Source organism: Polyodon spathula, chromosome 16 (genome assembly GCF_017654505.1).
Source record: "Polyodon spathula isolate WHYD16114869_AA chromosome 16, ASM1765450v1, whole genome shotgun sequence".
NCBI lineage: Eukaryota > Metazoa > Chordata > Actinopteri > Acipenseriformes > Polyodontidae > Polyodon > Polyodon spathula.
Genome location: NC_054549.1, coordinates 16,042,692 through 16,067,961, shown reverse-complemented (window position 1 = coordinate 16,067,961; position 25,270 = coordinate 16,042,692). Strand labels below are relative to the sequence as shown.

At 41.7% G+C, this 25,270-nt stretch overlaps 2 protein-coding genes across 13 annotated transcripts; both read right to left on the bottom strand.

The window, feature by feature from the left end:
- Nucleotides 1-245: 245 nt before the first annotated feature.
- LOC121328296 (kinesin-like protein KIF17) lies at nucleotides 246-13,800 on the bottom strand. Of its 3 annotated transcripts, none has more exons than XM_041272903.1 (14): nucleotides 12,484-13,800; nucleotides 11,831-11,977; nucleotides 11,333-11,434; nucleotides 8,816-9,005; nucleotides 7,828-8,280; nucleotides 6,860-6,963; nucleotides 5,395-5,542; nucleotides 4,897-4,976; nucleotides 4,436-4,584; nucleotides 3,605-3,833; nucleotides 2,114-2,372; nucleotides 1,833-1,915; nucleotides 1,483-1,600; nucleotides 246-1,105 (listed from the first exon to the last, which is right to left on the bottom strand). In XM_041272903.1, the coding sequence occupies exons 1-14, from the start codon at nucleotides 12,712-12,714 to the stop codon at nucleotides 921-923; spliced, it is 2,478 nt and encodes an 825-aa protein (XP_041128837.1). In that variant the 5' UTR covers nucleotides 12,715-13,800; the 3' UTR covers nucleotides 246-920. The 3 variants fall into 3 exon arrangements, with proteins under 3 accessions (XP_041128837.1, XP_041128836.1, XP_041128835.1); XM_041272902.1 differs by having other exon boundaries at nucleotides 4,897-4,997; nucleotides 12,484-13,799; XM_041272901.1 differs by having other exon boundaries at nucleotides 4,897-5,000; nucleotides 12,484-13,798.
- A 697-nt stretch (nucleotides 13,801-14,497) lies between these two features.
- Nucleotides 14,498-25,050, bottom strand: LOC121328639 (SH2 domain-containing protein 5-like). 10 transcript variants are annotated; one of them, XM_041273522.1, is made up of 12 exons: nucleotides 24,941-25,050; nucleotides 24,093-24,159; nucleotides 23,506-23,712; nucleotides 22,396-22,511; nucleotides 20,553-20,633; nucleotides 19,426-19,500; nucleotides 18,833-18,979; nucleotides 18,180-18,404; nucleotides 17,690-17,840; nucleotides 17,409-17,517; nucleotides 16,037-16,196; nucleotides 14,498-15,739 (listed from the first exon to the last, which is right to left on the bottom strand). In XM_041273522.1, the coding sequence occupies exons 4-12, from the start codon at nucleotides 22,444-22,446 to the stop codon at nucleotides 15,521-15,523; spliced, it is 1,218 nt and encodes a 405-aa protein (XP_041129456.1). In that variant the 5' UTR covers nucleotides 22,447-22,511; nucleotides 23,506-23,712; nucleotides 24,093-24,159; nucleotides 24,941-25,050; the 3' UTR covers nucleotides 14,498-15,520. The 10 variants fall into 10 exon arrangements, with proteins under 10 accessions (XP_041129456.1, XP_041129458.1, XP_041129463.1 ...); XM_041273524.1 differs by having other exon boundaries at nucleotides 23,506-23,670; XM_041273529.1 differs by having other exon boundaries at nucleotides 23,506-23,670; nucleotides 24,113-24,159.
- Nucleotides 25,051-25,270: the final 220 nt, after the last annotated feature.

The following is a 25,270-nucleotide window of genomic DNA, read 5'->3' as shown; positions in this document are numbered from 1 at the left end:
AGTGCTTCAGTCTCCAAGGTATGGATGTTACAACACTTATTTGACACCAGAAGATTTCCTAGATTAAAATTTTAAAGATATTTATGAACATATATCGATTTACTCTAGTGAAATTTTACAGAAGACTGTTTGTCAGTCACAAGGTTCCAAAGCAGAAGTTGAAGGGGTTACTAATAACTACCTCGTCTCCTAGCTGTAGTGTCTGTGGAGTGGGTTTCAGAAAGAAGAGATCAGCACAACTATACTGTCACAATAACAGAAAAAAATCATGCTACAATTTAATTTAATAAATGCATTTTAAGATCTAAGTAACTCCTTACTCCAAACATTAAAAAGTGTTATGTGTGCATTTTATTTGCTAAGGAAAACTGTTACAGCTGCAAAGTACATACTACAAAGCAACAGAATCCTGTGTTGTCCGTGCCATGATTTTTGGGCTCTAGTTTGTGGAAACTGCAGATCCACGAGACATCCACCAGACATAAGCTATGATATCCAAGTTGGGATTTCAATATAACCAAAACTGAAATCTTTACTTCTTGCAGAGATCTGACAGACAGTTCCTGCTTTACCTCTAAGTAGTCTTTCTGAGGCTCATTAAGCAGCAGTTTAACAGTTCAAGCGATAGCCGTGCAGCTCTGTCTCCTCCTTCTGGTGTAGCAGTTTGTTCTTTGGAATTAGGAGGATTGAATTTCTGAAAACACGACATCAACTGGTTCTTGTCAAACATGCATGAATTACAGTAGTGACGCAATCATTAAGTTAATCAATTGAAAGGGGTTATGTTCAGCTGGATTGTACATGGTTAAAATTGCCATTTAAAAAGCATCCAGTGTTTGGTGGAGAATGAGCTCTGGCGAAATTTTCTGTTGATTTTTTTTGGCCTGTTTCGTTTGGCTGGTAAGATTCCCCACGGTGGTTCAGGGCCCATCGGAGTTAGGGTTGGTTTTGCTTTTCTTGCGCTTGGCCTTGATAGCAGCCGGAGCCAGCTCCAGAGACTCCAGGCGGTAGGGGCGAGGGTGGGGCACATCCAGGCTCTGTGTGGGAGAGATGGTGCTGGGGCTGAGGAGGGACATCCCATTACCGAGGGGGGCGGGGTGGACAACTGCAGAGAGTATAAGAATAGCTGCAAGTTATTACACAAAAAAATAATAATAATAAATAATATAATAAATAATAATAAAAACACAAGTCAAATCTGTAGCAATCGCACAAAACAAACATCAGCAACGTGTGAATAGCTACGCTGGTCCAGGTATTTTTAGTTTTGTGTGTGTGTTATACATTTAACAGGATCAGCTCAAATATGTATAAGAAAATATATACAGAGGAAATTCCATCTTGCTGTGAAATCAACACAAAACAAAAATTGGCTCAAGACAACATTCAATAGAATATCTTTTGAAAACATACTATACAGTCTTATTTGTTTATTTTCACGTCCAGATAATAACCCTGAATACCCCCGCACGCAGTTCTTACCCAGGCTCTTCATGGGGTCAGAGTTGAGGATCTGGGAGGCTCTCTTGGATTTGAAGTAGTTGCTGGCAATGGTCTCACTGTCTCTGCGGTTCAACAGCTGCTTGTAGCGATCTTCTTCCTGCAAGAATCAGACACCACACTAAATAGTGGCACTTGCCATTTTGAATTGTTTTATTTGACCACATTTTACTTTTTACTAATATTACACCTACTCTATACCACACCTGTATAATGTAACATTCTGGTTTGTCTTCAAATTGCACTTGAGTCCATAAACAGTCTCTTTTTGCTGTAGCTGATAAATGTGATGTGTTGCTGTAATGAGTGAATGAGTTAGCCTGAATACAAACCAGCAGGAATTCTCCATTCTCTGCCGAAGAGTTTCTGCGTCCTGACTGCTTTCCCAGACTGCTCTGAGCTGGAGGAGGAACCGCTGGAAGAATGGAAAAAAGAAAAGGCAGGTGTTCAGAATCAAGTGACGGCAAGATTATGTATAGCGATCAATTTGATAAATTAATAAATGTGTCATTTAATCCTTACATAATACGGATATGTACACAAAGTAAAATATTTCCTGCTTCTAGTTGCATTTTCTACCAAGAAATGTCTCAAAATGATTCCTAGCAGCTACCTGCAGGCAAGGATGTTTTTAGCGCCACTGCCTCTGGGAGCCTCCAGGTGGCGCTGTCCTCGTCCCAGACGGCCTCGCGGCGGACGCGGTCCACGTTGCTGTAGTTACAGTCTCGACGGACGAGTGGCTGCACGCGCTCCAGGATCTGCTGCGTTAGCTGTCCCTCACGCTCCAGCCGCCGGATTGTAGCCAGGTAATCGATTCTCTCAAACTCGAACTCTGATTGCAGGTCTGCAATCTCAATCTCTGCAGCCCTCAGCTACACACAAAGTGGATTAAATGTAGGGGTGTTAATACAGAGATCAGCTTCAGGGTTTAGACATGGGATGTGTACATGCAAGGCTAGTTATTCAAAGTCTTTTCCATTTACACATAAATGTTGTACACATGTACGGCTGGTTTCATAGATCCTGATTACTACTATCTTGGATTATTTTACCTAAAGTGAAATGTGGTAGTCCAGGAATAGTGCTAATTTATGAAACCAACCAGCAGTCTTATCCACGTTAAAGAGTAAGTAGGAGATAGTTCCAGAGAGTCGGGGCCATGAAGGTAAATGAGCACTCTCCTAAGTGTGGTGCACTTTTGCCTGGGTATAACCAGCAGGCCAGAGTCAGAAGACCTCCGCTTGCATGCAGGGACATAGCGGGTCAGCAGGTTGGAGAGATACTCTGGACCTGTGTGATGAAGGGCCTTGTAGGCAAGTAGGAGAATTTTGAAAGTAATCCTGAACTTCACAGGTAGCCAGTGCAGCTGGTCAAGACGGGGTAAGGTGATCTTGGTCTTTATGTCTGGTAAGGATCCTAGCAGCGGCATTTTGAACCAGCTGCAATCGGTATTGACACGTGATGGAAGACCACCATAGAGAGAGTTGCAGTAGTCGAGGCAAGAGGAGATGAATGCATGACAGAGTATCTCTGCATCGGGGAGGGAAAGATATGGACGGACCTTTGAGATGTTTCGGAGGTGATAGAATGAGGATTTGACTACAGAGAAGATTTGGGCATCAAAGGAGAGGTTATTATCAAGAAGTACACCAAGGCTTCGTACAATGGGGGAAGGCAGCAGCAGAGAATAGACATAACCCCTTTCAAATCGCTGTTTCTTTTTTAACAAGCAGTTTCCTTTTGAAGTGATTGATTTAAGGCCTGGTGCTGCTTTTTTTCCAGGGTTTTATATAAATGAGCTGGAAACACTGTAATAAATCCAGTTTCAGTATGTCTAAATTACTGTGTCCGTACAGTGAAACCTCATTATTAGGGCCAGTTTGATATGCCTTGAACTGCAAATGGTGGACTTCATATTGAAGGAGACTTTGTACGGATGTCAATTAGAGCAAATCAGGATTATAAAAAAAGTGCCCACAATTGCGAGGTGGCCTTAAATCGAGGTTTCAACTGCCCGTTCTCTTACGTAGTTTGCTGGATACAATCCACTGGTACTACTCCTGCCGTCTCTCCTCCAGTAAGAACACCAGAGGGCGCTCCCTACCTTCGTGTGCATGTCTTCCAGGAGCTTGCTCTTGGCGTGCACCTCCTCCTGGATGGAGTCGTAGACGTTGAGCAGCATGCTGTCGCTCTCCTCATTGTTCGCTGCCAGCGCCTCCACCAGCTGCTTCTTGCGCTGGTCTGCCAGGCTCTGTCTCTGCTTGTGCCGCTCCCGGAGCGTCTCGTTGCGTGCCTGCTCCCCGCCCACTACCTCCTGCTCCAGCTGCTGCAGCCTGCCAGGGGGGACAAGGGGCTCCGTTACCATCACCTTCCACAACACTCATCCGGCCACTGAAAGACCCGTAACTGTGGAGCGTGGTCTTCTGTGGAAGTCTTATTGAAGTTTCAGGTGAGGGATGGGCAACTAGCCCTTCCTGCCCTGACCTTTGTTGCAGCCATGTCATTTAACTGAACCCATTACCTCCACCCAGGTCCTAAACCTGTTTGGCCTGGTGTAGCATGGCCCCTCCCTGTTTTCAGTTTTAAAAAACTTAGGAAATAACTTTTATTTGATCTTATCGAGACCTCCTGTGTTATGTTTTAAGTTCCGTACATTAATCTGTTGAATGAATCGGAATTAAGATCCCACTGTGCACCAAGCAACAGGGTGGACATCAGAGGACCTTGACCACCAATCGTAGTGCGCTACAATTTCCAGTGCACACTTTAATGTGATAGGATAGACATACAGTATTGTGGGTCAGGTAGTTATACATAAGTCATTTGCTTACTGCAGTCACCATCATTTCTAACCACCCAATGGCCAAACTTTACTTGTTAGCTAAGCACATGCAATCAACTGAGTAGTGAACTAAAAATGAATATTGGAACACACCTCTCCAGGACCTGCTTCGGGTCAAGGGGGGCTGGTGATGTGGCCCCCTCCCCCTCCTCTTCTTTCTTTGTCGCTGCCCCCGCTTCCTCCACACTCTCTCTCTGCACACTGCCAATGTGCTTGGCTATCTGGGGCTGGTTTGACTGCGGCTTCAGAACACAAGCAGGTAGAGACCACAGTCTGCGGTTAGGCACAAGCAGCAAAACCAAAAGACTAGAGCTGTAATCAGCAACTGATAAGGTAATAAATCATTGCATTGAAAACATTGTAATATTCAGAAGCAAATATTGTTTAGACTTCACAAAAGCCTTCAATTACAACACGAATATAATTATACATAGTAACGTAATATCTGCACATAAAAAACGTCTGTCTATTTTTCATCCTTAAATACAGCAGGTGAAACTCCCCATCAGTAGGGTAGACTGTTTGATGTGCATGTGAATGCAGCCGCTCTTTACCTTTGCTAAAGACTGCTCTGCTGCTGTGACCTGCAGGGGGACAGCAGTGCCTGGGCGGGGCGGGTCTTCTTCAGAGCTCCCTTCCGCAGTCACAGGGGCAGCTGCTAGAAACACAAATCAAACAAATTCACACTGTATTCAAATTATTCCAATGCCCTTTCAAAAGATTACCTTTAGTCTAAAACGTGTGTCTTTATAGCAAACGCATTAGCATCAACACCAATGAAGGCATTAGAAAAATATCATAGTTCAATCATAGTTATAATTGAGAAAAACAATAAAAGTTCATTTTAAACTTTTTCCATTTTTGGTAGACTTGATCACTGCATGGCATGTACGAAATATGGGCATCAATGCCCCATTCAGGATGCCACATCCAAATCAGAGTTGTCTGGAGCTTTGTCTTCCAAACACTTGGATGGTATTTAGCAATAATGTAATGTTAATGAATGGCTGGCAGTGATCACCACCTTGTTTGAAAGCAGGGAGCAGTTTTACCAGTGCGTTGAGTGCGTTTCTCCTCCAGCCTGGCCAACTTGCTCTCAAAGGTGCTCTGTAGAGCAGTGATGTCCTCCTGCAGCTTCACTTTGCACTGCTTCTCAGCGGTATAGTCTGCCTGCACCCGTGCCAGCTTCTGCTCGTACTCCTGGAGAACACACACTGTTAAAGTCTCGTTGGATCCAGGTTCACCTCATTCTGCTTCCATCAAAAAATATATTCCAGTCTTTCAGTCCTGGCGGGACCTCAAGGTCCTGCCAATATCTTAGGAGAAATCACATTGGAACCTGAGGTTTATAAGTATGTGTTTTTAAAAAAAAAAGTTCTCCTGTTCAAGATCAATAAAGGACTTCCTTCTTGAATGATATAACTTAGTCGACAAAAATAATTCCGGAATGAAAGGGTTAAAAAAATGTGGTGGAAAAACCTATGAGCATTTCAGTTTTCAGAAAGTTCTATTTGATTCGGTAACAGGAAGCAAGGGCAGGTTATGTAAAGAAAAGAAAATTGCAGGTTATCAAGTTTTCTCAGGGAAACTCATCAAATATTCACCCATGTACACAGACAGGCAAACCCGCTTAATGTCATCCTCCATACTTCTTATCACTGAAATGTCCTGGCCTAAATATAATGGATGTTAATGGGGACACCCTCTTGGTACTATCACTCTGAGCCAGGATTGTGAATCATTGCATTTCTATTCATATCTTCTATACTGTATGGTAATAACTAGTGAAGCACAGTGTAAGTTTCCTTAATGCTGGATCCTTTTTATTTATTTTTTATAGCATGTAAGCATGCAGGTTTGATGGGTGTCATTACATAATTAACTGATATAGGTTAAATTGGTTCAATCAAGTAAATTAAGGCAGCGGTTCCCAAACTAGGGTCCAGGGACCACTGGAGGGGATCCTGACAGAGCAATGCTCCCCAGAGTAGGGGATCAATGCTTGGGTTATTCTGAATGTAACAGTGACGTCAGCGCGTGCCTGCGTTAATAGCATGCACCCTTAAAAAGGGGCCGATTATAAGAACAAAACAGGCAACTGTACTAATGCACTTTATAATTATAACATTGTTTTGTTTTTTTTAAATATTAATAAATGCAGGATTTCTATCCAAAGTCGTCGTCCCCCCGTCCCCCCCCAATTACATAAATAAAAATAAACCATATACCCCTCCTCCTGCTTACCTTTACAGGCAGGTTTGTGTTTCATTTGCAGTGACACAGTGTACAAATTAGCATAGTACATTTGGAGTAGTTTCTCAAACTAAACATAATGAAAGCAGTGGTACTTCCACCGTGCGGGTACAAACAAACAACCTCTCTCACTAAAGGGATCAAAATGATCAACTGAAAACTATAACAAAACAAGCTGACTGTTTTAAGAATGGCAGCATTTAAATCATTACAACAGAATCGTTCTTCTCGTTCTCTAATGCAGCTCTCGCAGGATCCTCTTACCTGCCGTATCTTCGCCTTCTCTGCCTCAATATCCACACATGGGCTGGGTGGAGGCTTGGGCTGACCTGCAGGAGGCGCTCCTGAGAGCTTGCTGGCCAGCAGAGCTATAAGCAGAAGAGGAGGACACAGGTCGGGGGGAGGGGGTCAAAGATTGTTCCTAATGTTTAACATTTTGAAATGTATAAACCCTCCCACTTCATGCCAATCTCTGCAGCCTTATCTCAGAAGCTAAGCAGGATGAGCCAGCACAGCGCTCGGATGGGAAACTACTAAGAAACATCAAGTGTGTACCGAACCTTCTGGTTCAGAGTTCAAGCTTAGAGTGATTGATTTCTAATCACGATTTTAAACAGGAGCTGGAGTGTTAATCAGCAATCTGAGTAATAAAGCAATTCAAACCAGTAATATCTCTCTCTGCTGGTCTTTAAATGATTACCAACTGTAAGATAAGACAACAATGGGATGACATACATATATCAGCAAGGTATATATCTGCTGCCCTATTCATGCTACCTATATAATGCATGATCCACGTGCGTCTGCAGCGGTTAGTAAGAGGTTTGATACGTAATCTATTCGACTGATCTAAAAGAAAGCAGATCCAGACACCTCTACTGGGATCATTTTAAATGCAAGTCTTTTTACTAAATTTCTGTCTGTAAAAATATGTAAAATATTTTTTGATTTATAAGCAGAGTAGTAACAGTTGACTCTTGCAAATCTGAACTCGGCTATTTTGATTTGACCTACAATCTGAACCATGCTCTCACAATGAAATGCATGCTGACAGCAGCAGTATCATAAGTCTATGGAAGGTATTGTAAACATTTACAGCTGTGTGTCTATTTTTTACTAGACAAATGACTAGCCATTTTTATTGTAGCGCTGATTAAGATCAGTACTTTTCACACATTACAATACTGCACCAAGTCCACTGCCACCCTTGAGCTGAGTAGCCCTGCACTCACTGGAGAGGCTGGTGTCCCTGATCTGCCCGGTCAGCAGGGCGCGGAGCTGCTTGATCTCCTCCTGGTACTCTCGCAGCAGGGCGTCTTTGGGGTCCTCATTGATCCGGGGACGGTTCTGGATGCTCTTGGCTCGGTTGGCGTAGCGCAGGGTGCTCAGGCTCTCTTCGTAGTTGTTGTCGGCGGGTGACAGGCAGGCCACCATCAGGGTGCGAGTGTTCCCCCCCAGCGAGTCCTGCAGCATCCGGGTGAGTTTGGAGTCTCGGTAGGGGATGTGTCGGGAGCGCCCGTCCACCAGCGCCGAGATGACATTGCCCAGGGCAGACAGGGACAGGTTGATCTTAGTGGCCTCTCTCAGCCGCTCCCCCGTGGCTCCCGTCTTGGACTGCCGCTCACTGCCAGCCAGATCCACCAGGTTCAGCTTGCCTGCCCGGAGGTGGCCCGCACCGGACTGGTCTAGAGGACACAGAGGCTCTTATAGGAGGTTTGTATTGGAGACTATTGTTAGTGAAAGGGAGGATGTTAAACCAGCAAAAGTTATTATTATTATTTTTTTTCTACTGTAAAATCCATGGACTAATGTTGCTGATTAACAAACGGAAGAAATCCTGGACTGTGTAAGTAAGGGTAGAGATTTGATTTTTTTCCCCTCTAAAGGCTGGTACAGATGTACATTAATAAACTGGATAAAGTTCAGTTTCCTAAGCTCCAAATGTCCTCCATCTATCTGCAGGGATATTTGGTTCCATTCAACTGTCTAAGCAATTAAATTAACATATTAGAATTTGTGTAACCAATCAAAGAGCCATCATGAGAGCCATGTTTAACATCCCTGCTCATATCCTTTAATCAATGGCCTACTGGCTGTATTTGTACTAAGTAGCTGAAGCAGCTGTTAAAAGCAGGTTTCACCTTGTTTATCTACTTGGCGTATGCAGTTGTAAAGCAGTAGTAAAAAGAAAGTGTTGGGTATTAGTTCAGCCCTCCTTACCGACGGTGGAGATCTCCAGGTGGATGGTGAAGATGGAGTGGGAGCGGGACGAGTCCTTGTTCATCAGGGTGTATCCCACAGAGCGGTTCTTCCAGCCCTGCTCCATGATGCGCTCGCACTCCCCCACACTGTGTACTGTGTGCAGGGACAGCTCCTTCACATACACCCCCCGCTCCGGGTGCTCCTTCAGCTGTGGACACAGACACACTGTCAACTGCTATCACAGTACACACACACACACACACACATATATATATATATATATATATATATATATATATATATATATATATATATATATATATATATATATATATGTAAAGTAAGCACTTTTCGAAAAAAGCTTTGTATATATCATTGTTAAAGAGATCTTCCCTTGTCACCCAAGCACCGGGTATCGTGGCATATATATTATATATATATATATATATATATATATATATATATATATATATATATATATATATCATTTAGCACTTGACCTTGCACTATTTCAAATCCAACGTCAGAGTGATCAGGCGAACGGCACTGTTCCCCATTATGCCAGCATTCCTAAGCCGAGCTTGATCCAAGTAAAATAATTCTCTGAATTCAGCTTCAGCTTAGGGGTAAACATACTTTATTTTCCATAATTGTTATTTTACAGAAGATGCTATGAAAGTTACCCATGCGGATGGCCATTTTGCTTACTCTGCCTTTGTGGAATAACAACAATACTCAATGAACTTTCATGGTGTACCCTCTTCATATGAATAATAAAGGTTATTTTAAGCAGTCAGAGAAAAAAAAAAAGCCAATTGTTTCCAAAATTTAACTGTCTTAGACCTTTATAACAAATTCAGTATCCTCAACTCTTTATAGTTTAATTAGAGTCACTATGACAAGCATGACAAAAACAAAAACAGCAATATCATTGTAAAAAAATACTTTTTGAAGGGTCCCATGTTTTAATGGTGATGTAAGCAGTAAAAGCTAACCCCTGTGTGGGATAATAAGAGCAAAGGACATAGCAGCACTTTTTATACAGCTCAGTGAGATAAGCCAGCAATTCAAACAGTCAGAATGTGGTAATAATATTCCTCCACTTAAAATTACACCACTGCAAGTCACAGTCACCTATTACTGTGCCTGTGCTGTCTCGTCTCCAAGCAACAGCTTCAAGCTCTCATTATAATCTTGCTGGTTGCTGTGGAAACCAGGCGTGACGAGGATTTGCCACAAAGGGTTCAGAACTTGGCATGAGCACGTTTTATTAAAAAAAAAAAAAAAACACAGACCTTTGTTCTCTCTCATTTATAAAAGCAAAAGAGGATGTCTCATCAGAGACTTCAAACATGCATTATAGGGTACATTTAGATGCAGACATGAACTGTTTGTGCTTCATGAATGTTTCACTTCACACCCCTGAACTTGACCAACCCACATTCCTCTTCAATACAGTTATTCACAGTACATTATAAATAACATTCTGCTTTGTATAGCTCCAGTAATAACAATAGCAGAACAAGCTTTACAATGTCGTATCTGAACAGCATCTGGATGCTCAGAGGGGTGTATTCAACAGGCATAAACATCAACAGAATTTAATACGGTCATGACTGAAAACATTCAATCTAATCATTTTTTTGTGAAAATGAACAACTCAGTGAGTGAGTATTTTAATTAATTCTTTGCTGACCTTCCACGTTTCATTGAACAGGATGAAGCATGTTCAAAATGATGCAGCCAGAATGATTACTCATACAAAGTGTATCCCTCACATTTTTCACGTTTCAGTGAAACATTGTATTGATTTTAAATACATCCTATTTGCACGATTTTCTTTTTTCTTACAAACTGCCTTGTACTTCCAATAAAGGACTAGGTAATATCAGGGACTGGATTAGAAAGCTCTGGTGTGAAGGCATTTACTTCTCAAGCTTCTTCAATTTGGAACTCACTTCCAGGTTCTATTCACTCAATATTCATCCATTATCATGAACTGCTTAATCCTTTACAGTGTTGCGGTGAGCCGGAGCCTAACCGGGCAGACACAGGGTGCAAGGTGGGACTAAACCCTGGATGGGACCCCAGTCCATCGCAGGGCACCACACACTCATAGGGCAATTTAAAGTTGAAATTGGAAATGGAAATTGGTATGGTAAAGTGACCAATCAACCTGAACAGCATGTCTTTGGACTGTGGGAGGAAACCAGAGTACCCGGAGAACAAACACGCGCTAATCACCACGCCACCATGCCGCCCTCACTCAATATCTTAAATAAATTATATATACAGTCTTACATTTTTGTTAAGGACCCTGCAACGCTTGTTTGTGAATGACACATTTAAATGAAATTGGTATGGTATTTCTTTCTGTCACATATAACACTCCAGGGAGTAGCTTTATTAGAATGGTGGCGTTATTAGGATCCACCACCATTTAGATCAGCTGAAGACTCTGCTGTGTAGTTGTAAACTCATGAGACCTCAGGAGCTGCTCTGTGATTTAATTCCATCGACAAGCAGAGTTCTCACCTCCAGCTTCTGTTTAGTGTCGTTCCCGAGAAGGTCTCGGATTTCCTCATTGTAGATTTCAAGGTATGAGGCTCTCACGAGGAACTTTGTATTCTCTGCACACTGTAGACAATACAAGAGCAGGAAGAAACATTACAATACAAACATGTCTCCTGCAAAGGATGACATGAATCTAGGTGTTGTCAAGAGATATATATATATACACACACACACGTCATGTAAAACCTAGAAGTTTTTTTGACAATACATTTCTGCCACATATATTAGTTGACAATGATGCAATGTACAAATACAGCAAAGCTCCCTTTACACAGATTGTGCCTCAACAAATGAACCCATCATCAATTACGCTGGCATCCCATTAATTCCAACAATGTTTGCAAACCCTTTGGCTCTAATGTATCAGTTAAGACTGGAAGCTCTCCAAGGCCATGCTTGTTGAGGATGGTAAAGACAGAAGTGTCTCAGGTTTTAAGATCACTCCCTGCGGTGCTGCACCTGAATGCTCTCAAAGATGTGCTCGAAGGCTCGGGGGATAACTCCCCTCTGGGCAGGGGGGTCCGTGATCCCCTGCATGGTAAAGGACTTGCCGCTACCAGTCTGTCCGTACGCAAAAATGGTCCCATTGTAGCCTTCTGTTACACCCTGCAAAACAAAATCAAGGTGGGAATCAAACCTCCAAACATCAAGGCTTTGCATGGCCATCTGGTTACTTTTCCTGGTTTTGCTTCAAATTAATCAACTGGTAAGTTACAATGCAACATGTTAGGGTCCCCACCTCAAACAATATACCTTAGAAAAACATACCTCAAAATGTATGCCCTGTAGATCAGGAATAGCACTTCTGTCATATTGGCTGAGGACCAGTCACCAGGGTAGAAATTTATGCATGATATTTTTTTTTAAATGTACAGTATAACATAATATGTGTCGTTTTACTTCAAAGTAAAGCCGTGTGCACGGTGCAGCATCCCCTTTAGTTAAAGAGCCACTGTTAAATGTCGTGATGAGGGGCTTTTACAACGGGACAACCACTTCCTCTGTAGTGATGGCTGTGGGCATTGTCAGCACATATGGTTCACAAATGTATAACACCACATTATAAGAAATACAGACAAATAGACAGACAGATATAAACAATCATGGTTCACCTCCACCAGCAGATACGCGATCTCGTTGTACATCTGTTCCGTGGTCTGATCAGTGTAGTAGGTCCCGTCGAAGGTGAACTGTTTGGGCGGCTCACTCGTGGCTCCCGGCTTCTGGATGAAGCACTGGCATCGGGCGCTATCCATAGTCACCGCCGCTTTGCAGTTCAAAGCCCGCTCCCTTTCATTCATTGGGCGACATCGGACCACTACCTTTACCGATTCGGACGTCATTCTTACCCCCCGCTGTGTAGTGCAGAAGCACACTGCTGAATGAATATAAAAGGTATAACCTGCGCACAACACGGGTTTTCAACTGGCTAGAACTTTCAGTAAAATAAAACAAGAAACTGAAGAGTCATTATAAAGACGCTCTTTTAAAACTTCTAAGATGTTCTTGTAGATTTCCTTATCAGTTAGCTAAATTGGCATGCGCATATATATATATATATATATATATATATATATATAGATATATATAGATATAGATAGACACACAGATCTACTGAATTCCACCTTTTCCTTAATATTTAATATGTGTTGATTCTGGTGGAGTTAATAAGTTAACTTAATAATTAGGTTTTCTGATTGTTATTAAATTAAACAGTACAATTAACTGCAAAAAATATTTAACACATTGCAGCGGTATCCATTCCCACCCTACACGAGCCCTCTCGATATCTCTGTTTTCAGAACCAGTGACTAAGATTTTCATGAATACACGTCTTGCAAAATGCATGCGTCTCTCCCAATAATAAAATAGTTTGAATTTTATCGCCCCCTCCAAACCACACAGCTACAACGAGAACAGCGTCCGCTCCGCCTCTCTTCGTATAGATAATATTAATTCCAGTCTTCGCAACTCATCCCCAAGATTTCAACCCGTTGTGCTGATCTGTCCAAATAAACAGACCCGGCTGCTCAACCTCACTCCGGCAGGTTAGGGCTCTCCTCCCGTGGCGTTCCCTGTTGCCAGGCAACCACAAACTTCAGCAAAGACGTCACTAAACCTGTCAGGGACCTCTAAATTATTTATACTGTGTTCTACACTACATCGTTGCTTTGGTTTAAAATGTCATCGTGCAAAAAATGTGTATCTTATTGGGTGTTCTGTTTAAAGCTGCGTGTGCAATACAGTATTTTTTTCTCTCTCATGTCCTCTCCCGGGCTCCGTATTATTGCAAAGACAGAGGAATGATGAAGAGTAAATCAAAAGCGTCTAACAATTTCTTTCAAGTATTAACCACCAACTCGAGCTCACGAGATACTGACTTCTTTTTGTAATTCACACCATGTCCCTGTAGAGGTTCCGTAGATTTTATAGTCTAATATTTAGATTAGTCCAAATTAAATAACCTCTTTGAGTCAACAAATTGGGCAGCTTTGTCTTCCACAGGCAATATAAAGACATGATTGTGGTGCCAGTGCTGCTGTTATGGATTTCTTTCTTACATTTTATATCGCCCTTTCTTTTTTCAATGGTTCTTTAAAAACGTCTATGACATTCAATGTTTGGAAATGTACAGCTGTCCAACATACTCCCTGACAAATCACACGGTATGGTACCGGCCTACTATGTATATATATATATTATATATATATATATATATATATATATATATATATATATATATATATATATATATAGCACATTTTCTATTGTAGCGGCGTTGCATTGCTTGTGTGCAGCAGGAGGCTATAATCATTATTAACCGAACTTGTGAAACCTTTGGATGTGAATGCCCTTTACTTATATCAGCATCTGGTGTTGGTACATTCAACTTCGTTTCTTATTGCATCTAATAACCACGATTGCAAAACTGTTGAGTATACATAAATTTAGCTAAAGCGCCGCCCGGTGGCCAAATAGGATACATGTTAAAGCATTAATACAGTAACGCTCTCATTTTATTAAGATGGGAGAAACAGTAGACTATTCCTAGGGAGGTGCAGACAGTGGTATTCTGACAGACTATGATCAATAAACTGGTGAGGACAGAGCCAAATAAAACTGGAAGTTAAACAAAACAAAAGCGTCTTTATTAACAATTACAAAATATGAAAGCCATAAAACAAATAATTGTCACGTAGATCTCAGCGTATATATTTGAATTTTAACAGACATTTATGTTCCTTTTATAAAAGTGCTACAAAAGCTCAGTAGTAGTGCTATCCACCATTCACCACATGTGCTACAGTGTCCCTGCATGTGCACAAGACAGACACAGGTCTAGTTTAATTATATGAACAGTGGCAGATCTAACAATACTGCCAGACTGAAACTTGCTTTGTTAGGGATCTCTTATTTATTGCATGTAGTAATGTCATTACAGAGGTCCATTGAATCAGGCCAGGGAGTAAACACCAGCAGGATTTATTTTTGCTTAGATCAGGGGTCTCCAACCCTGGTCCTGGAGAACTACTCTGGCTGCTGGTTTTCATTTCAACCAATCTGTTACTTAATTGAACCAATTATTGGCTTAATTAATAAATAAGTGTTCCAGATCTTCAACCACTGATGTAAAGACACCAATAAAACCTGCAGGACAGGGGCTCTCCAGGACCAGGGTTGAAGACCCTTGGCTTAGATCATTAAAATAGACTCCACAATGGTGTGGATGCTTCAAACCAATAATGCTTTACATTCAATCTCACCAGCTGCCAGTCACGACCAGGGCTGTGTTCCACACAGATTCCCACTCCTTCCAGCAAGAGTCCCAGACTGTACTAGGCAGCTGTGTCTGGACAGCTCTGTGGTTAGTGAACCAGCTTTGAAACAAGCTGGAAGAAGCCCCTGGTAGAAATCACAGGTGATTGGACATGGGCAACCACCGCCAACCTAGACTACAGAAACAAGAACAATCTCTCCAGTGCTTGACCAATGCCAATCCATGAAGGACACACCATTAGCACCTTTTAAAATGTTTTATAATGAGAGGCAAGTGGATATCACTAGGATATCTAGTTCCCTCAGGTTTCTCAGGTCTCCAGCCTCCATGCCTCGTTAAATGTCAGGTCTGTTTCGCAAGGTTCGCAATATTTAATGCTGCCTCAGGCTCAGAGGCTCTTCAGCGTGTTCGGAATCCGCCGCACGTTTACCTGCGGCCTGGTGTAGGCTGTTGCCTGGGCCTCGCACGTCGTCCTCCCCCTCGTAGCAGTGGTTTAGGCGGGCAGAATTTAGGGAACACAGCAGCTCCCCCTTGACCTCTGTGAAGTGGTCGATTAAGGCTTCTATGCTATTAAATTCATCCTGTAGGTGCTGAGATAGAAAATATAAGAAATAAAAAAGGAGACGATGAAAGGTATTCTGTCCCTGCTAAAACTTTTGGGAAATGCACCTTTAGCTAAATGAGAGCTTGTTTACCTTCTTTTGGTAATACCTGACTCAAATCGATTCTTTAAATAAAAAATAGATACAAGGCAGAAAACCAATAATATGATTTATGTGTAAATCACTGATACTGTACACTTATTAAATTCATACTGGAGCTGCTGATTTTCAAGCAAAGATATAAAATCATTCCAGGCTCTAAACCTCGCCCTGTATGCCCTTTACCTTCAGGATATAGTTCCCATTCGAGTTCCTGTTGATCTGGTATCCCTGCAGGCCAAAGGGAGTGCGAACAGAGAGGGACCAGGACTTGGAAGAGTTGGGGTTCTGCCACAGCAGGAATGCTCCCAGGACATCTTTGCGTAGCAGCGAAAAGCTACTGTCCCTGCAACACAAGCACAGGGCTCTTTACACACAGAATCCATTGCTTACCTCTGCTTCGCTCCATTAAAAATATTTACAGTTCCCCCTTTTATTGCAACGAGAATCTTTTGGTTCTCTCTAAACCATTCTCAACTGATTCTAGAAGGCTTGGGGTTATTTAAAAATAAAAATAAACTTTTGGAGAGTTTTTAAATAAAGTACATCAGGCTCTATCAAGTGTGAATTCATAGTTTAGGGCTTCAATTTAAACTGTACGTTCTGCAAAGGTTTTTAAGTCATAAGTGTCGCACTTCTAGGTTTCACTGCTAAATTGCACTCAGTTCAAGCAACAGCAAGATTACAGTTGGGGATCAGCAGACGATTCATGTTCTTTTCACACCCTGAGATCCTGTGCAGAGCTGTGTAATTAAAAGGGGATTGTCAGTTTCAGACTCTAGCTGATTTCTCTAGACAGTGTCATTCAGGACTGTAAGGGGTGGGGAGGGCAGGGGGGGGGGGGTGTTACTGTAGGAGCCCATGCTGAAAATATCTACCCTGTAAGCATTTCCTGTTCTGTCATCAAAAACAAAAACAAAGGCAACACAGTTTTGAGTTATGCTTTGCTTTCTCTTGCAGAGTGATGTACAGTACTAGTGACAAGCACGTTTGAAGAGAGTGTGGGGGCAGGGGACATACATATTTAATACAACAACAATTCACATTTCTATAGCGCTTCATGATCCCAAACCGCTTCACACACACACACACACAAATAAATTAAACCATTCAATTAAAAAACAGTCCCATATAGAATTTAATAAGACAAATAAAAAAAAAAAAGAGATACAAATTTGGTTTTAATTATACAAGTTGAAAAACTAAAAATAAAAAGCCAGTTTGTGAAAACAGAACAATTAAAATAAATAAAATTGGAATAAAAAAGAGTTAGACTGAAAGTAACTATTATACTATTAATAATAGTAATAGTCAGACAGCGAGAGGGGGAGCACTATGTATAAAATTAAATTAGATACTATTATTATCTTTGTTATTACTAGCAATAATAATAATAATAATAATAATAATAATAATAATAATAATAATAATAATAACAATAACAATAACAATAACAATAGGCACTCAGGCAGGAATCCCTTTTGTATTTCAGTCAGTTTCATTGCTGAGCGATAGGTCCAGAGAGGAGTAACAGATACACTACACCAGGGTCACTGACCTGTGAATCCCTGCAAAGGACCACACAGCTTCTGTGAGGATGTCCTGGGTTTCTGACAGGGAGAAGGATTTTCCCACCTGAAAATCCAGACTCCTCCACCCCCGGTTCACTGGAAGCACAGACAGAGTGATGTGAGTGAGGGGGGCAAATACAATATTACTGGAGCAGGTGAACAGGTCATCTTCAGTGCCGCCAACCTTGTTAGAGGTACGGAAAACATTTTAATACCACCCAATGCTCGCCATAAGCTTTTACTTCCCGCCTGCCTGCTTGATCCTTACACTTTTCCTGGACGGAGCGGTGTGTCTGCGAGTCACAGTTGAAGGAGCGGTACGCCCCTGAGCGGAGGACTTTGTTCCGGATCGCTTTCTTGCGGACCAGCGTTGGGGAGCAGACAGGACTCTCAGCAGGAACACTCGGCTTCCTATCTGCCTGAGAATGATTAAGAATAAGAATAATAAATTACACTACATAAATCTGTAAATATCATAGCTTAATAACTATGTATTCATGCAGAAGCAACAATTGCCTTAATAACTGTTTCAGCAAAAACAAAATGGCATCAGCGAGTGAGGTGGTGAAGAATATTACCATTACAAGGTGCACTGAGGTCCATATCCCCCAGAAAAAGAGGCACTTGCATCCATTTTAAAGCAATCTGTAGTTAAAGTATCCTACAGCTCTTCAGGTTTAGGAAGCAGCTCTATTAGAGGAGGGTTGGGTGAAGCTAGAAGACTCTTTGACAGGTATCCCGAGGTGCCAGCGTCTCACCATTTTATCAGGTATGAGCTCTCCCTGAAAGGGGGCCCGGCGGAACGACACCAGGGCGCTGACGCTCAGGGAGACCCCGTCAGCGATGAGGGAGGGTGGGGGAGGGATGCCCTCAGGAAGGCCCTCCAGACCGGACACTGTCTCCTCACTCTCTGCCTGCTCTGGGTGCTTCTCTAGGTAGGCCAGCTGGAAGGCTCTGCAGAGGAGCAGGTTCAACACTCGGGCCTGGAATTGGACAGAAATCAAGTTCAATCAAAACCTAGGCTGGTGACTGGACAGAAACTAAGTCAGAATAAAATCTGCACCTGTGATTGGATAGAAACCAGGTCAGAACAAAAATCAGGTCTGTGATTGGACAGAACCCAGGTCAGAATTTGTAATTCAATGAAAACTTTCTCAAATAATCTACAAGCATTGAGAAGACTTTCTATAAAACAAAGCAAAGGAATTTCAATCTGAATCTTAAACCTATACCATTGCAAGATGAAGTTGAGCGTAACTGTAGACTGTATGCTGTTTCAATGAGCATAGTCAATTCAGAAGAGGTTACATCAACAAAAAAGGACATCAGTCTTGGTGGTCCATTTAGCAAGTTTTAGGAATAAATGCCCAAGGATAAAGACAGGGTTTTAACAGCTGGCAACATGCAGTACCTCGCAGGGCTGGCTGCCCACAAAGAGATGGCAGTACAGTTCATCTGGGGAGCAGCCCGGGTTGTGAGCGACGAAGGCAAACTGGCAGTCCAAGGGGCGGCAGGTAGAGAACAGAATCCTCCTCATGGAGTGAGCCATCAGCAGAGTCTGTACCAGAGCAGTAGAGAGGTCACAGCCAGCCAGCACACTTCCATCACTGATATCACAAGAGACGGAAACTTCGGGACTAATGTGTATTTTGATTTAAAAGTGATTTAAAAAACTAAAGCAGTAGAAAAGAGGTTTTCATTTATCAGCGTACATGTATTCTCCCCCCCCCTCCCTCCCCTGAAATTTCTGGTTTCTTCTGTTTTAAAAACAATATGCATGAATATCCAGACAATTCTCTCATTTATATTTTAAAACGAAAGACCAACCGTATGGCAGCGATCAGGTCAAATATAAGAAACTAGGAAGAAATCAATGCCATAAGACTCTTATTTACTGCTCCTCCTTCTGGGACTCATCCTATTCATTCACAAGCACATATTTACAGCTGCGGGTTTACTCGCAGACAATCTCTACAGTACCTAAATGAACTGCTGGACTCTTACCGCTCCATCTGCATCGTACACCTTCACTCCCTTGGTAGAGAATTTCAGGGTGACGGCTCTCCGTCTGCTGCAGTCCTGGGGAAGAAGACACAGAGCTGAATGGCTGCTATATTATTAGCACTAGCGTCTGGTTTCACAAACCCTGATAAGCACTCCTTTTAGCCATCCTAATATATATTATATAAAGTATTCCATCACAAGGATCCAATCTACACTTTAATATATAACGTCTTCTGTATGACTATTGAGTTTTCTGCTTGGATTATTGGCTTCCACTCTTACTAACTATTTTAACAAGAATTGCTTGTGATTTTATGAATCAAGTAGGGGAAGCATATCAGTGCTGCACGGGCTTCATTGCATAATGCTTCACCTATGGGCATCGCAGAGCGACGCTAACATCTTTCCCCACCTAGCTTCAGAATATCAGCCTTGCCTTTTCAGAAACATATTCTTTTCTGGAAGTGTTAGTAAGCATTGGAGATAACAATTCAACTTGTACGAAAGTGGCACATCCAGTAAAGGTGCTCCACGTGGAGTGCAGGATGCACCCTATAGCCTGGAGATCGCAGGTTCAAATCCAGGCTATGTCACTGCCAACCGTGACCTGGGGTTCCCAGGGGGAGGCGCACATCTGGCAGAGTGACGCCCAGGTAGGGAGTGTTTAGGTCAGCAGGATTCACCGTGCACCAGCCACCCCTGTGGCTGATAGGGCGCCTGCGTGTCTGCAGTGGAGCCAATCAGATCTGTGTTGTCCTCCGGCACTATAAGTCTGATGGCTTCACTGTGGATCCGCAGTGCAGAAAATAACGGCTTGGCAGGAACACGTTTCGGGGGACGCATGTTTCAGCCGCCGTTTCCCCGAACTGCCTGGAAGTTGCAGCGGTGAACCGGGATTAATAATAACACAATGAGTTAGTTTCATCTGCTTTGTATTTTAATGAAATCTGTTGTGCTCAGTCATGCGAAAAATAGAAAATTAGAGCTACGCTAAATGATGTCTTTCAAATAGATATGTGAAATGTAATTGCGACCGAGCAGATACCCTCAATTTGATAAGAGCTGAACAAGCGGTTCTTCAGATATTTCACTCTATAGTGTGCCATACAGCAGCGGATTTGAATTACCTTGAGGGATCGCAGTAGCTCATATACCAGCCAGGTCTTCTCATCCAGACAGCATTTCTCCACCACACAGGAGCCCACATACTGCACAGGGAGACAGGGAAGAGCACAAGAGCCAGGCTAGTACTGCTACTGCACCAGTCCAGCAGTGTACCTGCAAAGGCCAGACCACTAAAACCACACTTCCTATATATAACCTCTCTCAGCAGAGTTTTCAACTGGCTAGTATTTATATCAGACAGGCTTTTCTTTAATGAGCTTGACGGGGTTAAGGGACTTTATTTCCATCTCTCCTTCAGTTTCCGAATACAAAGATTTTGTTCTGTCCGAGTTTGATCAGCCTACACCCAGCTGGGATACTTTAGAGCTGGATTTTTTTTTTCTGAATTGTAGACCAATATAGATGGGGTTGATGGCTTTTGAATGCTAACCAAGTGTCCATCCCAAGTGTCATCACAGCTAGAGAGGCTAAAATCACTAGTGTGACAGGCACAATGATCCCTGGAATGGTGGCTTGGCATCCCCTCATGAATGAGAGCAGCGTCATTGTGGATTGGCCCGACTGGCACTCCAGTTTCTGTTCTACCCACTTGAGATGTTCCTGACATGGACAAGCCTATAGAAAAGGTTAAGTTCCTGTCAAAGCAGTGCACGAAAAATTCAAGTTGTTTTTTTAGGTCACCCAACAAGCCGATTTTACTTTAAACTATGTGTATTCGACAGCATATTCATTTTTCAGAATTCAATGGCTAGCTCATAGCAGTGACGTCACAATAATGGCTTGGCCAAGTTTTTAATTCAAAGCCCCCCATAGCAACGGCAACGTTGAACCCGTAAATACAAAAATAAATGACTTAATCTATCAACATAAGTAAATAGTTAAACATGCACTCTTTTTACCATGCACAGTTATGTCTTCCATCAATTATTGATTGTTTGTGTCACCTGCTTGGATCCATCGTGTATCCACTCTCTCATCTCAATCACTCATAACGTACACAGGGTACGCAAAACTACAGAAAGACACCCAGTTATAATTATAATTAATGAATAAGCTCAATATGCTTTTATGGTTTAGAATCGCCGGTTTGCAAAGTGATGTGCTGCTTGATAAAACGGGTAGGCAGCTATATATTGATCAGCGTCTGAAAGGGGAACGTGGGCGACCACCTACAGGGACCATCTTTATCCTAACTGCATTTGGCAAAGATCTCTGTGCCACGAGTCTTCAAAACCTCTCAGAAACAGCTGGGCTATTCCATGAAAAAAGGTATATTTGTTACACAAACAAGAACAATGGCAAGCCTGACATATCTGAGGACTTATCCAATGGAACACGTTTCGCTTTTTCATGAAATGGCTCAACTACTAGAAATCTGTCTACTTCCAGTCAGAAGCAACTTGTGATTGGGGGAAGGTGACTGTTGCAGAGGACGGCATTAATCACACAATAACACAGACACTATAAGCGAATGCTGAATAAGTTGCATTGATCAGGAAAGTGTACAGAGAGTAATGCAGGAGGGAATTTTACCAAATACAATTTATTAAGGACATCTCCACCGATTCTAATTAGCGGCATAACACATTTAGTTTATGGCACTGATACTAAGTAAAGAAAGCACAAAGAAACAATAAAAACACATGCTGTACCTACTTGATATTTTGATCTATGGACACAAGAGAAGAGAAGGAAGTTGTATTGATCGTAACAGCGTACAGGGAGTATTGCAGGGGGGATTGTTACCAGGTACAAAAGATCTGTCTTTTAAAGACAATGAATACAGTGCTCAAGCAACAGATCTTTAAAAATAAATCAACTACAGGAGCCAAGATCTTACTGTACCTCTGCAAATTTGGTCTCAGTTCTCGTCTTCCTGGCTGAAGTTTCACTCATGTCTTCTCTTTCCTCTTGTTCCTGCAGTCAGAAGCGAGCTTACTGAACTGCAGCCCTTTTCCACTCTGTAAGCCGACAAAAAAAAAAAAAAAGCAGCAAAAGCATGAGAACATCACCACTAATGCAACGACTGTCTGTGGCTGCACTGTCAAGAATGGAGCGCTGATGCTTTTGTGGTTAGCTCATGACAGTGCTACTGCATGGGGCCTGCAAAAGGAAATTAGAAGGCAGTGTTAACTGACAACCTGGCTGGGCTCTGCTTTAAAAGGCAGACACACCATTGTTTGCAACATTACATCAAAGGGATGGTAATAACACTCCTATTATTGCACAGCAGTTTCATCCATTCCATGCTGTTCTATTTGCTCAAGTAGCTGTATTTGGATCTGCCACTGTTCAGGTCAGTTGGAACCCCATTAAGTCCAGTAGACAAATGTTTCAGATATTTTACTTTAGGCTTGAACTGATCAGCCTGTGCCTGTGCCTGACCAGGATAAGCCACAGCTGGATTGTTTAGAGAATATTACAGTGACTCCAGTTGGATCAACCACTCATTTTTAGGCATCTCCCCTACATGCAAGCCAGACTAGTTATCTAGTGCTGTAAAATGCTCTAAAAAAATACAGCTGTAGCTTATCAAGTGGGATATTAGTTGAAAATTATGTTTCTTAATGTTTTGCAAACATTAAGGCATAAATAGGTGTCAATTAAATCAAATCCTACAGTACATGTTGGAATGGCACAACGAGGTTTATTCATGCTTTACTCATTCAGAGTCTAGGCCAGTTACCCGTACACGATTACTATTCACTAGCATTACCAATATCAATGTCTACATTCTACTAATGCCGACCCACACAGTTATACTTTTATAATGACACACACAGAAACATGTTTCACCAGCAAGGCTATAAAATGCAACACCAATAGTGCCCAGGAAGACAGTCGGCTAAGCGACCACCACACTACACTCAATTCATCACACAACACCATCTAAATGAATGGATTTTACAGTAATGCGTTACTTTTAAAATTTCTTACAGGTAGAAATACACTTACCAAAATTCCGTGTAGTTCCTGCTTTCTCCGCCGCTCGCTGTAGCCGATTTGCTTTCTCCCAGGTGCTCGCTTTACAGTCAGGTGTGCAACAGGCGTTTTTCCCAGTGTTTCCCAATCAATGCAGTACTTACAGGCAGGATGTTTGTTTTTCTCACGTTTCACCGTCTAGGAATGTTACACCAAGTTGATTCATCATCGGAGCAGATGCTTCATTTATGAAGAGAACATTTTTTTTTTTTTTAAACTCATAACAGTAGTAATGCGATATATAATATATATATATATATATATATATATATATATATATATATATATATATATATATATATATTTGTGTGTGTGTGTGTGTGTATATATATATATATATATATATATATATATATATATATATATATATAGTGAACTATAATTCGCTGTCTAATTACCGAAATGATAACATATAAATACAGTATATAGTGCCTGTGCGTTGTATTACGGGTTTTACACAGTATTCTTTTTTTTTTTCCTAATAAAAATCAGTTTCTGTTTAAATAAATAAGTAGTTTTCATATTTTTAAAAACATGGGTACTTTTTTTTTCTCGTGTACCTTCTGAAGCGCAGCATTACCTGTTTGTTTTCCTCCTCCTCTTTCTGCCCTGTCTGTCCGGCAGCTGCTGTAATTCAGGTGTGTTAATTAGGGCGTTAACCTCGACGGAAGTTTACCAGTATCAATTAAAATGAAAAACACAGAACAACAGCTCATCAAAAAGCTGCACGACTGCATTTCACATCCACGTACTGTTTATGGATTTCAACAGGTTTCTGCGGTAACTCAAATACAAAACAGATAACAGCACAGGAATGTTCGTATTTTTGAAGGCATATAGCAGACGATTCCTCTTCATGAAAGATATGAATCAAGTCTGGTCTTGACTGGAAATAACTATCCTTATTTACAAAGAGTAAGAACAAAACAACAGTAATGGACAGTTTTATCTAAAGTAACAAATGCATTTGTCCAAGATTAGTGGTAATCTGGGTCTGTGAACGACCTTGGATGCCCCCCAGTTCCATTGCTCCCCTTACTGTCCCGTTAGTTAAGAGCCGAGCAGCAGTTCAATGGTTTGAGGATGCTGCTGCGAAACACAATTCTGTGGATAGTTCAGGTACCAGAGATTTGCACATGGGACTTAATTTGGGTAGAAGTGACCAAATTACAATACAGTGTGTATATTTGTATGTAAAATCTGTGGTGCTGAGTAATTCAGGACTGAACTGACTGCATGAACTTAATAGTCACAAAAAATATTATTTTTTAAATATTTTAATCGTTAATAAATGATTTCTGTTAATAAATAATAACGCAATAAGAGTAAGAAGATTAATTTATACTACAGCCTGCATCTGGAATCAGGAGCTGAGGTAAGCTACAGAAAATGAAGAAATATAAATTACCTGCAAGACAAGTCCTCACAAAAGCCTGCCAGTACGTCCGTCCCACTCCGCTTGAAATTTCCTTGTGGCGGAGTGAACTGCTGTTGCCAAGCTCTATGTATACTGAAGATCACTCAGCATGCAAAGCAGGACACGTTGAGGGTGGTAGCATTGAAAGCTGTTCCGGCAAGCACATCTTTTTCGTGCCAGCACTGACTGCAATTACCTTTCCCAAGACAAAGTTACTCATCAGCTGAGGCACACAGGCTGGCCTCAAACAGCAACTTGATGTGTTTAGACTGACTTTGTATCATTTCCTGTTTCAGTAATCACACCCTGTTGAAATTGTTT